Raw genomic sequence first — 14,680 nt, 5'->3', positions numbered from 1 at the left:
TTGTCCGTCTTTTATATGAATCCTACCAAGTCGGTTGTCCAGAGTCCTAACAAGCTAGTGGTCCGTCCAGATATCCAGAGTATACACTTTTACTCAAGAGGATACAAATGGAATAAAATGTTTAATGTTCTGTTGTCCTAATGATGACAAAGATACACCCACCACAAAACACTAGCTTTTATTGCATTTAATTTCACCACTTTTTATTACTTGCGTGGTTCCAGACCATAGACCTCCCCCCTCTTTACTGAGTGGACTGCTTCTCTGGTCTGGCATTGTGTTTTGAACCTGCTGTTTTCCCAGTTGACAAAGCAATTCCAGAGCGTGGGGGGTGGGAGGAACGGGGGTGTCATCTAATGACTAGTCATTAGATGACACGAGCTGTTGTTAAGCTGTGTGTGCAGGAGCTGAGTTGACTGGTGAGGAACGTAGAGGTGGGAATTATCTTTCATTTCAGCAATGGCAGACTGAAGCATTCAGTGTGATATATCAGGCTATTATTTAAATGTCTGTAAGTTCTTTCCCGGTCTCCCTCTCCAAAATAAAGAGGAAGAGGAACATAAAAAATGTTTGTGGTCTACTCTAGATGTGAATGTCATTAATGACATTTTTACAATGTCAGCTCAGCAGAACCCACAGGCGGAACACCACAACATCCACGGCTCACTGAGTTTAACACTTTTACTGTGTATGCTCACGCTGTTACTCGGGTTTTAGTTTTTTTTAATCATTATTGAGGAAGCAGAGTAAAGCCTTATTTGCGGTACACTGTGTGGCTGCTGACAAAACAGATCTATAAGCTCACAATGTGATGCCTTGTTGGCTTGTAGATCAGCAATTGTTGTCAGGCAACACGGTTGTGTGATGGAGTATACCCGGGACATGCATTAAGTGCATTGAGGTTGCCAGACAGGTTATTCCTGCTCGACCGCTCCCCTCTAAAACACGGATGATGACTAATGTATGCAGCTACTTCCTGTTATAGACCACATCCTGTTTCAGGACACGGACGGAGGACTGCGTCTTTGTTCAAACCCCCACAGTGACGCGGCATCATCGCGCCCATCCTTCCATCTAGCATCGCTCACACCTGTTAGGGTGTGTAATAAAGCGTACTTTAGAAAATTAAGAATGTCGTTGACCTTTTTAGTACTGCTCTTTTCCTCAATGAAATGTATAATTCATAATGTACTCAGAGAAAGGGGGTTGGGTATGTGATCGTCTGCCCAGCAGATGTTGGGAATGTGGGAGCCGAGATGAGTGCAGTCTACCTCGCGTGCTCCTTTTACATAAATAATGCAATCAGATGAAAGGCAGTGGACGGTGAAATATATGTTTTAAGGCCTTTGAAATATCCTTATGTCTCCTGGATAATAATAGTAAACAGGCCTGCCATGGCCTCATCCTGAAGATTATTAAAGTGATGAACCACTTAAACCCTATATAGTTTGTTATACGACAAATAGCAAGAATAGCAGATACCGGTATACAATCTCTCAACACGTCACATTGCACCGTGTTGTGAGCTTGTACATTGGCTATTTTTGATGACATGCCCAAAAAGCACGTCATGTTGAAATGAGACAATTGCAAATTATTATTATTTTTTAATATTATTGTTTTTGTAGCCATCAAGACATTGAGGCAGTAGTAGTAGCTACACTGCTACAGTAGAGGATGACCGGATAGCATGAACACCATATATTTGCAACGCCCCCGGTTTGATTCCCACCACAGACCTAGTATCATCATTATCATTAGTAGCATTATCATTATCCCACTCTGCTTCCACCTCTCTACACTCTTCACATCTACAAAGCTAACAAAGCAAAACCTGCCTAAATACAATCTTTATATAGGGTTTGTGTTAAAATCTTTCAAAAATGATTCAAAAGCTCACAATATATTGCCTAAGCTTTGTGAACTTTTTTTTGAATAGCCAAAAAATAGAGTAACCAATATTGATTTGAATAACCCAAAACATTTCCAGAGGTTTTATATTTGCGTCTTTTCTCTCGTATTAGGCGGAGCGGGAGAAGTCCAGCCTGACCTCCACCGTGGAGGAGCTCCAGCTGCAGCTCGTCAAGACCAAGCAGCTCCTGGGCCAGCAGGAGGACAAGGTGGGCTCGCTGACACAGCAGCTGGAGGCGGCGCAGGGCCGACAGAAGGCGGCGGCAGAGCGCGAGAACAACGGAGACGATGACGACGACGACAACGGCAACAACAACAACGGCAGCGACTTTGACTACGAGCTGGACGCCAAGAGCACGGAGGTGCTGGAGGCGCGCATGCGCGCCGCCAGCGACGAGCTGCTGCAGCTGCGTGAGGAACTCTCGCAGGCTGGCGCACGCTACAGCAACCTGGAGCAGCGCTGCAGGCAGGAGAAGGAGCGCTGGCGGTCCGAGGCGCAGGAGCTGGCCGACAAGATCCGCCAGTGCATCAAGTCCAGCAAGCAGGACCAGGACCGCATCGGCGAGCTGGAGAAGGAGATCGGCGCCACGCGCCAGGTGGCCACCGACCAGGAGGGACACCTGAGCGTGGCCCAAGAGGAGCTGCTGGCCTTCTCCGAGGAGCTGTCCAACCTCTACCACCACATCTGCGTGTGCAACAACCTGACGCCCAAGCGGGTCACCCTGGACTATTACAGGGACGGGGCGCGAGCGGGCGCGGTGGGCACTCCGGGCACCGGGAGGCGGTCGCACCACCTCAACCCGCAGGTAGGTTAATGATCATGTGTCGCGACGATCGCGGAATGTGTAATTGTCACTCATATAATTACTATTTAATTGTGTTTTTGGCATTGCACATTGGAGTCTGTTTGGCTTTTAGGTTTTGTAAATAGAACATGCACAGGACAGATAACAAATATAAATAAATATTATTTATTCATTAAATAAATATTATTTATTAAATAATCAGAATAACCAGAATTTATCTGAATAAATATAGGTCATATTTAATAATTATCTATAGTGGAAATAGCTGATCTACAACCTCACAATACGTTGCATTGCAACGCATGCTTGCAGATCTGCTATTTCCACAATTTCTGAAAATGTTTGAACATTTTTCAACATCGAAACGATATAGACGATTACGCAAAAACAAGTGTGATTTAGGCAGTAATTGTGCCGGTCCTCCTGCCCACAGGCGCGGGGGAAGCAGCAGCAGCGCACCAGTGAGCTGTTGATCTCCAAGGCGGCGGCGTTGCAGTTCATGGGTGATGCGGACGGCGCCGGACACAACGGCAGCGGCGACCCGCCCAGCTGTCCAGGGTCTCCCACCCTGGACTTCAGGGACCCTTCCAACGTCCGTAACCTGGTGGCGGTCATCCGCTGTCAGATCAAACATCTCCAGGTAGGACCACAGTCCTGTCTCTTATCAGATCTCGAGGTTCAGCACATCGAGAGTTTATCAGAGGACTGCTACTGTTCTAAGGGGGGATTATCAGGTTCCCTTAAACAAAATAATTTCAAATTAAGTGATTAAAAATAAATATAAATGTACTTTTACTACTCCGACACCGTGGTTTGATCACCAAAAAAACGTACATCGGCAGAGTATAAAATGTTTTAAAATAAATAAAAGGATGAATAACATTGTACACTACAGTGTATTGAAATTCAAAACGGTAAATTTGTCATCATTCTCCTTCACTCGTCCACTTCCCTGGGTCTCTCATTTCCCCCTATATTGGCTCTAAATCAGTATGCATCCTGTCATTGTAGAGTGTAGAGTGTGAGGGAAGGATGTGAGAGAGAGAGCAGAGGAGGTGCATGAAGTGAGAGAGTTTAACTAATGCAGGATGGCAGCTGCAGAGAATCCCTCCTCCTCCTCCCTTATAATCAGTTCAGGGTGCCCTTTTGCTCTCATTTTCCATATGATGCTCAAAATGTGCATACTGATGACTAAATATATACTTTGCCATCCACACGTTTTGTCTTAATCCAACTGAAATATATTTTATCCCTAAGAATTGAAAATCGAATTGAAAGTTAAAAATAAAAAAGTGCATTGAATCTGATAATTTGCATATTATGGTTACACAGCCAGGACTAGAGAGTCAGTAGACATAATGCTGAGCCCAGACGGTTTTATGTGGTTGAGTCTTTCTAGGAACGGGTCACGCCCTCAGGCCGGCCTTGACCTTCTTATAACCCGCGTGCAGGTCTGACTAGCTTAGATAATTAGAGAGTTGAAGTTGAGCTGCACCAGTCAGTACCACATAAAATAGAATGCATAAAAGGATGTTCTTGTCATTTTGTTATCTTGAATTTTTATACCCTATATAGGGCATAGCAGTGGGCGTGGTCTTCTAGTTCCACTGAAAAATCCGCCATTATCTTTTTTCCCATAGAGATTTACAAAAAGATTTATATAAATTATTGTAATCCTAGAATCAAGCCATCCAGGATCCTGGTGAATTATAACCATAACACCTCTGATTCTGTGAAGAAAATATTTAATATGATATGAAAACTCACATATCATAATAATATATTTCTGCTGAATGTTGCTGTAATTTGGTAGAGATATATATGTATTTATGTTTTTCCTCCCAGGAATGTCAGCGCACTGTGAAAATGTTGATCCCCTGCAGAGAATGTTCCACTGCATAACATATTATTTCTGAGCCCTTTAAGCAGATTGTTTGGCATTTAGTTATGATTGGCGAACCAATAATTGGACACGGGTGGAGTGAAACACAGATTATGTCAAGATTTCTCCAAGATGATTATTCTCTCAGTCACCTAATGCCCAAGAGCAGCGTTGCCCGTGAAACAGAATTTTATTTTGTTGACTCTGATGTTTGAACCTCTTTAAGCCATTAAGACCTGGAACGCATCTGTGTTACTTTAGCTTTTAACCACTTTAACCATTATTTTAAACTTTAGCTATTGAAAAATAGCAGATCTACAAGCTCATAGCATGGCACCGAGTGCAGCGCTACGAGCTTGTAGATCTGCTATTTTGTTTTGAAAAATCGTGCAAATCTTTGAATTAAATATTTTCAGATGCTGGTTGGCGGCAAATCACATATAATGTTTGGGGTCCTTGACATGAAATAGTTTGAGAACCACTGATATAGGAACAGAGGTTTTTCTGAAAACTGTCATGATTTATGATTTAAGTTATTTGTAGAATCTGGTCGCAATGGGTTAAGGCCTGTGTCAACTTCCTTTCTGCTCCCTAAGGTGGCGGTGGACCTGTGTCGGCAGAGGGGCGCGCTGCCGTGCTCGGCGCTGTGCAGCGGCATCGAAGCTGATCGGGATCCCGAGACCCTCCTGGAGGAAGTCCTGAAACTGAAGTCCCTCCTCAGCACCAAGAGAGAACAGATCGCTACACTCAGGACCGTCCTCAAGGCTAACAAACAGGTAGGATACTTATACATGGACACCATTTACAATGTGGCCATTTAGCAGACTCTCTTATCCAGAGCGACTTACAATAAGTGCAAGATCGGAGTAAATGTCATGAACCCTAGTCATCAAATGACAGTGGTAAATGGTCACTTAAATAAAGTGTAAAGGAAGTAATTTTGGTCTACCAAGTAAACATCAAACTTTTTAAACAACATGCTATCTCAAATATACAAATGTAAACAACAAAAACGTGAACAAATACCAAACATTATCTGGCTGTATAGTGCATAGTATAACTAGCATGTCAACAAAGGATACAAGGAGAGAGGAATGCTATCGGGGGTGAGGCTTTTCAGACTGTAAATTGGGTAGTAGTGAGTCTGCATTTCTGACTGAGGGGGAAGGTCATTCCACAGCTTGGGACTCAGCCAGGTGGGAGAAGAGTCTAGTACGTGTGTGAGCGTTGTCCAGGGTGGTCTAACTGTGTTGGCTGATCTAAGTGAGAGGTAGTGGGTGTGGGCCTTTACCTTCATGTCCTGAAGGTAAAGGCCAAATTATTCTTGGAGCATTGTGAAAACCTTGTCATACATACTTATGGGTAACGGGTACGGTCGCCCCTTTTCCATCTCGCCCCATTACTCTACCTAGCTGTAAATAACAAACATAAATTCATGTTGGTGATTATATAAAAGGTATTATATTAATTTATAATTGTTAAGTTCACTCTGTATATCCATGGGCATAATAGCATCATGATTCCATTACAAAACATGGGCTACATATGGAAGAAATGTGTTTAATAAAACGAAATTAACTACTATAAGGTCCTAAATTAACTTAATTCAGCAGTCACCCTCTCTGTCTCATGTTATTCTTCCTTGATTATATAGTATAGAGATCTACCAATATAAAATCAAATAAATCTGTATACAAGATAATGTCAGATTTCAGGGAGGGAGGGAAATACTAAATTAACTGTTAACTACATTAACACTTTTCGCGGGGGCGAGTTGGTAAAGGGGCGAGTCGTCTGGTATTCTACTTATGACATACATTTACGTCACCATCTCATGTCCACGAGGACATCTACATAACAATTAATTGGATTAACTGTTGCACCCATTATCACCAGTGTTTAGAATTGGGAGCGTGCAAAAACTCGAAACCAGTGAAGAGAATGCAAAAGCGGGGAGACATGTGAAAACACCACATGCTGTCAGTCATGCTGTTTGCCCACGCTGGGCAACAGATGTACAAGCTAACGACACTGAAAGGCATCAGCCTGTCGGCCATGTCAAGTCTGAACTGAAGCCAGGCCACATTTGGTGTTTTGGGCTGCTATTTCAAGGACGTAGAATGGACAACAGTTTTTTCACCCTTTATTTATACAGGGTAGGTTGAGGTTTCGCCCTGCTTCAAAATCACACGCATGTTTAAAACTGGGAGCTGCCCAGTACAACCACAGTCCTATTATTACTGTTGCCCACTGTGCTGCTCCACGGGAGCAGTTGGGGGTTCAGTTCCTTGCTCAAGGGTAATTCATCAGCTGTGAGGGAGGGTTGAGTGTCAGTCATTCACCCAGACTTTGGGAATCATTTGACTACAAGCGTATATAGTAGCGTACTGCTCACTCTAACCTTTAGGCCACCGCTGCCCCTCTGTTGTTTTTACCATGATGCTGCTGTCAGTCAGTGACCTGACCTCAGCACACTGTAATCCTTTAGGAGGATCAAAGGTCAACGTCAGTGTTTTCTTTGTGTCACTGAGGAACTGGGAAACTGGGAGAGACACTGGCATAGCCATTTGATCTGTTTCTGACCACTAAAACAAGTAACTGTCCATTATTTTGTTGGCAATTAATCTATTGAATTCTTTTTTTGATTAATCGAATGATCAAGATTTTTTAAATATCGAATCGATTAGTCCGATTAAGCCTATTTTACACCTATTTTATACTTGATTGTACAACAGTCACACACAAATAGTGGAAATTGCTGATCTGTGAGCTCTTGTTATGAGCTTGTATTGTGTGTGATATTTGATCTATTTTTGAAAGAAATTGACACCTACACTTGCAAGAGGGAAACAACATATATTTGCACAGCTACATTTATTATTTAATTTGAATTGTATTTAGTTTTTAAATCAATTTAAAAAAAATGTATTAACCCTAAAATCTGGTAGAGTTTATTGGTTCAATCATTTCCCCTCTGTAACATGACCTAAATGCTAAATTTAGCCTCAGAACTGTCAGTGTTCCTGGTGTTTAAATGACTAGACTAGATCATGTAAAACCGTAGGGAAATCTTAGATTGAATGAATAAACATATGTTGACATACTGTAAGCAGTGTCAGTGTGGTTGCCCTATTTATTGTCATAGGCAGCCCCCACAGGGTCCTGCTGTGATTGATGTATGTATAGGTTATATTTTCATGACAGTGTGTGATCTGCTTCTCTTGTGCTTTTTCACAGTGTGAAGCGCTCCCCTTTTACACACACTGGTCTGATTGTCTGCTCCATATCCACTTTTATAAAGATTCAGACTATAATTAATTACGCTAATTTCAACCTGGTATCCTGTTTTGTCATTCTGTCCTTTTGTCCAAATGTTAAAAAAAAGAGAAAAAGAAATGGCAGAAAACAGCAGATTTACAAGCTTGTATTTTCACTATTCATACTCGTAGTACAATGGAGTATAGGGCTTAACTTATGGGATAGGCAGAATTATTACACATAAAATTTATGAATTGTTCAACTAACTAGAGATAAGTTACTTTTGAGATGTAATAGATTTCACTTCCCTTGTTAATTTGGTTTGACTTGCACAGACTTGTTACGTAATCTGTCTGGCCGGGTTCTAGGCTGGGCTGTCTGTACTAGACTCAATATATCCTTCTAATTGTTTCAGACGGCAGAGTTGGCTCTGGCCAACCTGAAAACCAAGTACGAGACGGAGAAGTGCATGGTGTCGGAGACCATGCTGAAACTGAGGAACGAGCTCAAAGCGCTGAAGGAGGACGCCGCCACCTTCTCCTCGCTGCGCGTCATGTTCGCCAGCCGGTAAGCCTTTGTCAGTGCTCGGTTACACGGGTGTGTGTACTGGTCACTCTTAGATCACCAAGCAAATTAATCAAAAGTCATAAATGTGTTTAGGAAAACGCTGAAGACCACAGGTCATTGGTTAGAAAAGCCTTATTTATACTACATTGGGCACCGCTGTCACACACTGGAAAATAGCCGAGCTATAAGCTCACACCACGCTAGTTGTTCGCCTATTTTGATATGCCCAGACTAGGGATGCTGGGGGTCACATGGTTAAAAAATGGGGGAAAAAAAAATCTTCACTGGTACTGCTTTTTCTTTTGTACCAGAACCTCTAAAATTGACTGTACACTCGGTGGCCATTTTGCTCTTACATCACTCTCTGAGTGGAGTATGACAATGGGCGATATGGTCTCTAGGATAAAACTGTATTGGAGTCTGGTAATTTAGTTAAACACGCACGAGGGTGTGTCTTGCAAAAACAAAACTAATATACAAGCTAATGCGATGCGGCACGCTTGTAGATAGATCTGTTCTTCTTCGTATCTAAGTGACATGCATCGTACTATGGTGTATAAATTACGCCCTGTAATCCTAATTAAAGAGCGTTTTCACTCATGCCGTCCAGTGACAGCATAGACTCTTGTTTGTTCTGACCATCTGTTTGACCCTCAAACAGGTTTATCGACCCTGTCTGGTGTCTGTCAGGTACCGCTGGTATTCCTCACGCTCTGTATCGGTGCTTGTTGTCACAGTGGGACAGGTTTTCACTGCTGCTAGTTAGTGTCACCTAATGAGCTTAGCTGGCCTTCTTAGGCCTCTGGTAGTCCGGGACACTGCGCAGGCTCACGTGAAGATTAGGAAGCACATGCCTTGGCCTGTGGTAACAACAGACCAACTCAGGAACCTGTCGTCTCACTCAGAGGAGAAGATTAATGACAAGAGGCAGTGAGAGCGAACCGGAGACCTGGCTTTGGTTCTCGTGGTGTGTGTGTGTGTGTGTGTGTGTGTGTTGTGTGTGTGTGTGTGTGTGTGTGTGTGTGTGTGTGTGTGTGTGTGTGTGTGTGTGTGTGTGTGTGTGTGTGTGTGTGTGTGTGTGTGTGTGTGTGTGTGTGTGTGTGTGTGTGTGTGTGTGTGTGTGTGTGTGTGTGTGTGTGTGTGTGTGTGTGTGTGTGTGTGTGTGTGTGCGTGTCCAGGTTTAGACTTACTGTTCACAGCATACATTACTTCATTAAATTCCTCTCACGTGGGCTCTAGCGTGTCTTGAGAGAAAGTTTAAATTAGTGTGTGTATGTATGTGTGTCCATATCTTGGAATGTTTGAAATTGATTAATACTTTTGTATTTCATCCTTATTGCAATTTCTTCTTGGTTATGTTACTGTTATGTTTAGTTGGTTAGTTGTTCATTGCCATGCAGGAAGTCTTTATCTATTTTTATGGAGCTGCATTAGACGTCTGGTCTGTCTCCAGACTCTTATGAGCTGTCATTTGATTATCCATAAGAAGGATTGCTCTACAGACAGAAAAGAGGTCACCACTGGTGCAAGCTTTCTGATGCCATCTTGTGGGCATTTAGAGACATTGCGTTTGTGTATATATGGAGAAATCTTTGGTTAACCACTTAAACCCAACATCCTCAACGACCAGGGTACCCCAGGTGTCTCTACCTTGCCATTCCCTTCCCCCCCAACTAGACCAAATCTGTAGCTCAGTGGTTCTCAATCTTTTTACCACCTCACAAAATATTTGGCCAACATCATACACATACATTAATACAGTAGCATACACCTAACAATATACAGTATGTAGGCCATCTCTGCTGTTTTAAAACTTTTAACTCGCCAGCCACTGAGCCACGCCACCTCCTATGCACGCCACCAGCCCCCCCCCCCCCCCCCCACCTTTTTCATTTTCAGGAAGACTCCTCGTACCACCAGAGAGGTCGTCGTGTACCGGTGGTGGTACACATACCACAGGTTGCGAATCTCTGAGACTTAGCTGAGAATGGTTGATCTACAGTACAAGGCCATAGTGATCTTGTAGATCGGCTATTTTTGCCAGTGTTTAGAAAAAAATTTGGATTTATTGATTTAGTTTGATTAACTTTTGCACCCCTAAACAGGACTATTAGAAAACGCCTCTTTTTGCCACGGGAAGGAAACAGCACTAAGTAAGCTATAGGCGATGATCAATTTGGGTGCATTGTAATGGTCGTGAAAATGGTTTGTTTTGTTGTGCATGTAGACTGGGGTTTTAAAGCAACCAAATAAACAACGCTTGAAAGTGTGATTAATCCGATTTCTCACAGTAACCTTTTAATATGGTGTGCATGTAAACTTTCACACATGGTTTTATTCTTCTAACGTGTGCTTTATCTGTGTGTGTTCTGTGCATGTTGTGTGATGATGCATGGCGTGTGTTTTGTGCATGTCCCAGGTGTGACCAATACGTCACCCAGCTGGACGAGATGCAGAGACAGCTGGCCGCGGCAGAGGACGAGAAGAAGACCCTGAACTCTCTGCTGCGCATGGCCATCCAGCAGAAGCTGGCCCTCACCCAGCGCCTGGAGGACCTGGAGGCCCCCGTCTCGCCCCACCACAGCCACAGCAACAGTCCCCGCCGCTCCCGGGCTAAGGAGCTCGGCACCAAGTCCGGACGGGCCCCCCGGAGCCCCCGCAGCAGCCCGGCGCGCCCCCCTCAGCTACGGGGCAGTCCGCGCGCCAGCCCAGTCTTCGGCAGCAGCGGCGGCGTCCCCGCCATGGCCACCCACCACCTCCGAGCCCTGACGCGAAGCCTCCACACAAGCCCCGTAAGAACCCCCCTCTCGCGCCGCCCCGAGCCCCCCGGCCAGGCGGGCGTCCGGTCTCGCCGCCGCGAGGGCCTCTCCCGGGATTCCACCTTTGTTAGGAGCCGTAGCGTCGGCGATGTCTTTAACGCGGCGGCGTCAGATCCCGGAGAGCTCGGCAGTGACGTGGGGTCGGCCGAGTCTCTGGACAGAGGTTTTCTGGTCAAGACGTATGTCAGAGATACGAGAAAGGGTGCCACATCCCGGAGGGGTTCCAATCCCACACGCCAGGACACGTTTATTTCAACCCACGTCTCTCACTCTTCTGGCTCCACATGCCAGTCTTCTTTGTATTCTTCATCGATGGAGAAACTAACCTCTTCTTTTAAACCTAAACCTTTGTCTGTCTGTCCTACTAACACGTTTGAAGCTCAGGGCACCGCTAAACGAGACCCAAACCCCCCGTCAAAGGCAAACGTAGATGTTTCCGTGCGAAGAAAACAGCATGTAGCATTAGCCAACAGGCCTAATTCTGTACAAGCGGTATCTACGAGCCGCAGCGCATCTGATGGAGACCCCACGTGTTCTCAGCTCAACACTCGGTCCGTAGGGTCCCTGGGAGCCTCCCCTCACTCTGCCCCTGGGTCGGCTGGTAAGAGTAGCGTATATGGGGTCAGTAGGGAGGCCAGACGCGGGACAACTGAGGCGGCCCACAGTAATACCAATAAGTGCGGTGAAGGTAGAGCTCAGTCTAAACCAGCCCGGGCCCAGAACTCACGATCCAAATCATCTCGCAGACGATGAAATGCTGAACTCAGTGGCAGAGCCTGACCGATATATGTTGGCTATTAGTGGACATTTCTGACAACATTGGTATTGGAAATTATTTAACACTTTGAGGGCTTTATATTAATATATGACATATACCGAGGCTGCTGGGATTGTTTAATTACCTTTGGAGCATACGCCGAAATATTTGCGCCTTTGATCCATGAAAATCCGCTTAAAAACATTCCAATGATTTGTTATTGAGCCGACAAAAAAGCCACTTCTGTGATCTGGGTCATAGACAAAGAGCAAAGCAAGCTAAGATTGTCCGTACCCCCTCGTACACTTTGCATTGGACTCAGTTTCCCAGAAGCCCTTGCAAGCCGGCGGTTGGTTGATTTCCGGTTATGTCATCATAACACGTCCACCTCGTCACCAGGTCCGCGACAAATCCGCTATTTCTTTTAAATTATTACAAAATGGCGAATTAAACGCATAAAACAAATAGCAGGTTTAGCTTACGCAGGGGGAGACAATGGATTAAATAGCGTGGAACACGGTTATGCAGTTAAACTGATAATGCAGCCGATGTGTCCTGATTGTTTAATCTTTAAAAAAATTCTATCACGATCGGTATCGGACGGGCTCTGCTATTATATAGTGTTACTCTTTAAGTTTAGTTTTTGCACATTTAGTTTCTTTCTAATATTTCAAGGCGGGCTACATTACCCATTTTAAAAAGTACTGCTGAAGTAGAACTCTTAAAAACAAGTACCCTTCAAAACATTATTACAATATTTATAGTTTGATCATGCACACTGATTCCATAATGTCTAATAGGGTAAACTAATGCGTGTCAACTCCTTATTTGTTCCATACCTTCTGTTGTCCCATATCGGTGCTTTGTTTTGTGGTTTATATGCATGTTTTTCTATCCTTTCCATTTCATGAACTAAACATTTTTCCCGTCTCTGTCTCACCCTGTCTCTATAGCGCTGACATGGTGCCGCCGTCACTCCAGCCCCTCTCTCCTCCATAAGGACCAACCCTCCTCCCCCTCCCTCCGTCTTTCCTGACCTGAGACATCTTTCCTGTCCATCCAACACCGCATCCACCGCAGCAACGGATTAACACGCCTAAACGCAACCCATGTCATCTCTGTCACCTCTGTCCTCTCTGCGGGGAGTGGGGAAGGTGTGTGTATGCAGTCTGGAGATGATGGGTGGGTGGGTGGGTGGGTGCGTGCGTGGGTGGGTGAACTGGCTGCTCGTTGCTCTGTGGTGTCATTGACTTGGTGTCCTGCTCCCCGGATGTGCTCCTCCAACTCCCACCTCCATAGTCTTCTTGCTCAAGGCGTGTGTGTTGTGATAAAAGCATTTTGACAGTATTTATTCCACTCGAATGAAGGACATTTCATGTACAGTATTTCCCCGTTTTTTATTTCCTCGACCTCTAGATTTACAAATCTTCTCCTTCCAGCCGTGCTGCGTTTTGCGAGGCTGCGATCCATTTCTGTGATGTTACGTATATTGACACTCTTTTGCCTTTAGCCTGGTCACCTCCTGACATTGCCTGTCTGGCTTGTTGTAGTATTAGCAGTAGCCCTGTAGACCAACCACGATAGTTACGATGGTGTCACTTGCTGACGAGAACTAATCTTCAAGCTAACCGCAAGTTAACAACACGCCACAATGGGACATGTTGTTAGTTTATTGCTAATTTGAAGATCAGCTCTTGACGGCAAACGATGCCCCCATGTGATGGGGTATAAATGAAGCTATAACCCTCTCAAGTACTTGACGTGTTCTAGAACACTTGCAGCCTTATTAACAGAATTGATTTCCTGCAAGCACAGAGAGCTTTCGCTGATGTGTTGAACTTTATCCCTTTATCCCTTCCCCATCACTGGTGGTACCTTTTTAAATCCACTCCTTTATTTTATTTTTATTAAATCCTGCGATCCATCTGACACTTTGGGTTTGGCCGGCCAGCCATAACCATTTAACCGTAGGTCAGTAAAGAGTTCATCTTCACTGGTGGAACTATAGCTCTGCCATAACATCACCAACTCAAAACACTCAGTCGTCAGCTAACAGGATCTGTTGGATGGTTGACGGGCATAGTAGAGCCTAAAGCCTAATTTATGCGCTGTCGCACGATGTCTCACGTCAAGCACAGCCGAGAATGGCAGCCCTACAAGCTCATTATGTGTCGCTTCTGATTCTCGCCGTGCGACACCACCGCACGACTAAGTATATATCGGAGTTAAAGATCTTCTTGATGTTCGGTGGGATCAGAATATGTTTTGATACTGCCTTCGCTTTCATCTGAAATTGCATTCTGCAGTGATGACGCAACATCTTCACACATCATTTTGTTAGGCCATCTAGAAACACAAAATGGTGCAAGTGTGGAGCACCCCTCCACCTTAAGATACATGTATCACCCTTGTATTGCAGAGCATAAATGAGGCCGGTTGCCTCGGCCTGTTGCAGGGCTGTAATAACACTGTAATGTCACTGTAGATATCTTGGGGTCTACTGTAACTGTACCCAAACCACCTAATAATAAGATCATTTGAAGTTGGTCCGTGGTATAGGAAGCATCATAATCTGATCCTGATGCTTCATGTTCTCATTAACAGCAGATAGTCTCATTGCATGTAGTACTGTAGTTAAGCTTTATTCACACCTTTAGAGGAATACTTTGACATTTAAATA

At 44.4% G+C, this 14,680-nt stretch overlaps 1 protein-coding gene across 1 annotated transcript in view; it reads left to right on the top strand.

Moving 5' to 3' along the window:
- LOC306912495 (protein bicaudal D homolog 2) overlaps positions 1 to 13,169 on the top strand; it is a 28,403-nt gene extending 15,234 nt beyond the window's left edge. Inside the window, exons 6-11 of the mRNA XM_079488765.1 lie at positions 2,025 to 2,717; positions 3,151 to 3,357; positions 5,196 to 5,375; positions 8,273 to 8,424; positions 10,844 to 11,216; positions 12,954 to 13,169. Of these exons, the coding sequence (XP_079344891.1) occupies positions 2,025 to 2,717; positions 3,151 to 3,357; positions 5,196 to 5,375; positions 8,273 to 8,424; positions 10,844 to 11,216; positions 12,954 to 12,959 (1,611 nt within the window). The 3' untranslated portion in view covers positions 12,960 to 13,169. The remainder of the gene's footprint in view (positions 1 to 2,024; positions 2,718 to 3,150; positions 3,358 to 5,195; positions 5,376 to 8,272; positions 8,425 to 10,843; positions 11,217 to 12,953) is intronic.
- The last annotated feature ends 1,511 nt before the right edge of the window (positions 13,170 to 14,680 follow it).

Source organism: Electrona antarctica, assembly GCF_951216825.1.
Source record: "Electrona antarctica genome assembly, chromosome: 2".
NCBI classification, from domain to species: domain Eukaryota; kingdom Metazoa; phylum Chordata; class Actinopteri; order Myctophiformes; family Myctophidae; genus Electrona; species Electrona antarctica.
The sequence above is the reverse complement of the archived record's forward strand: the minus strand, read 5'-3'. Positions and strand labels throughout refer to the sequence as shown.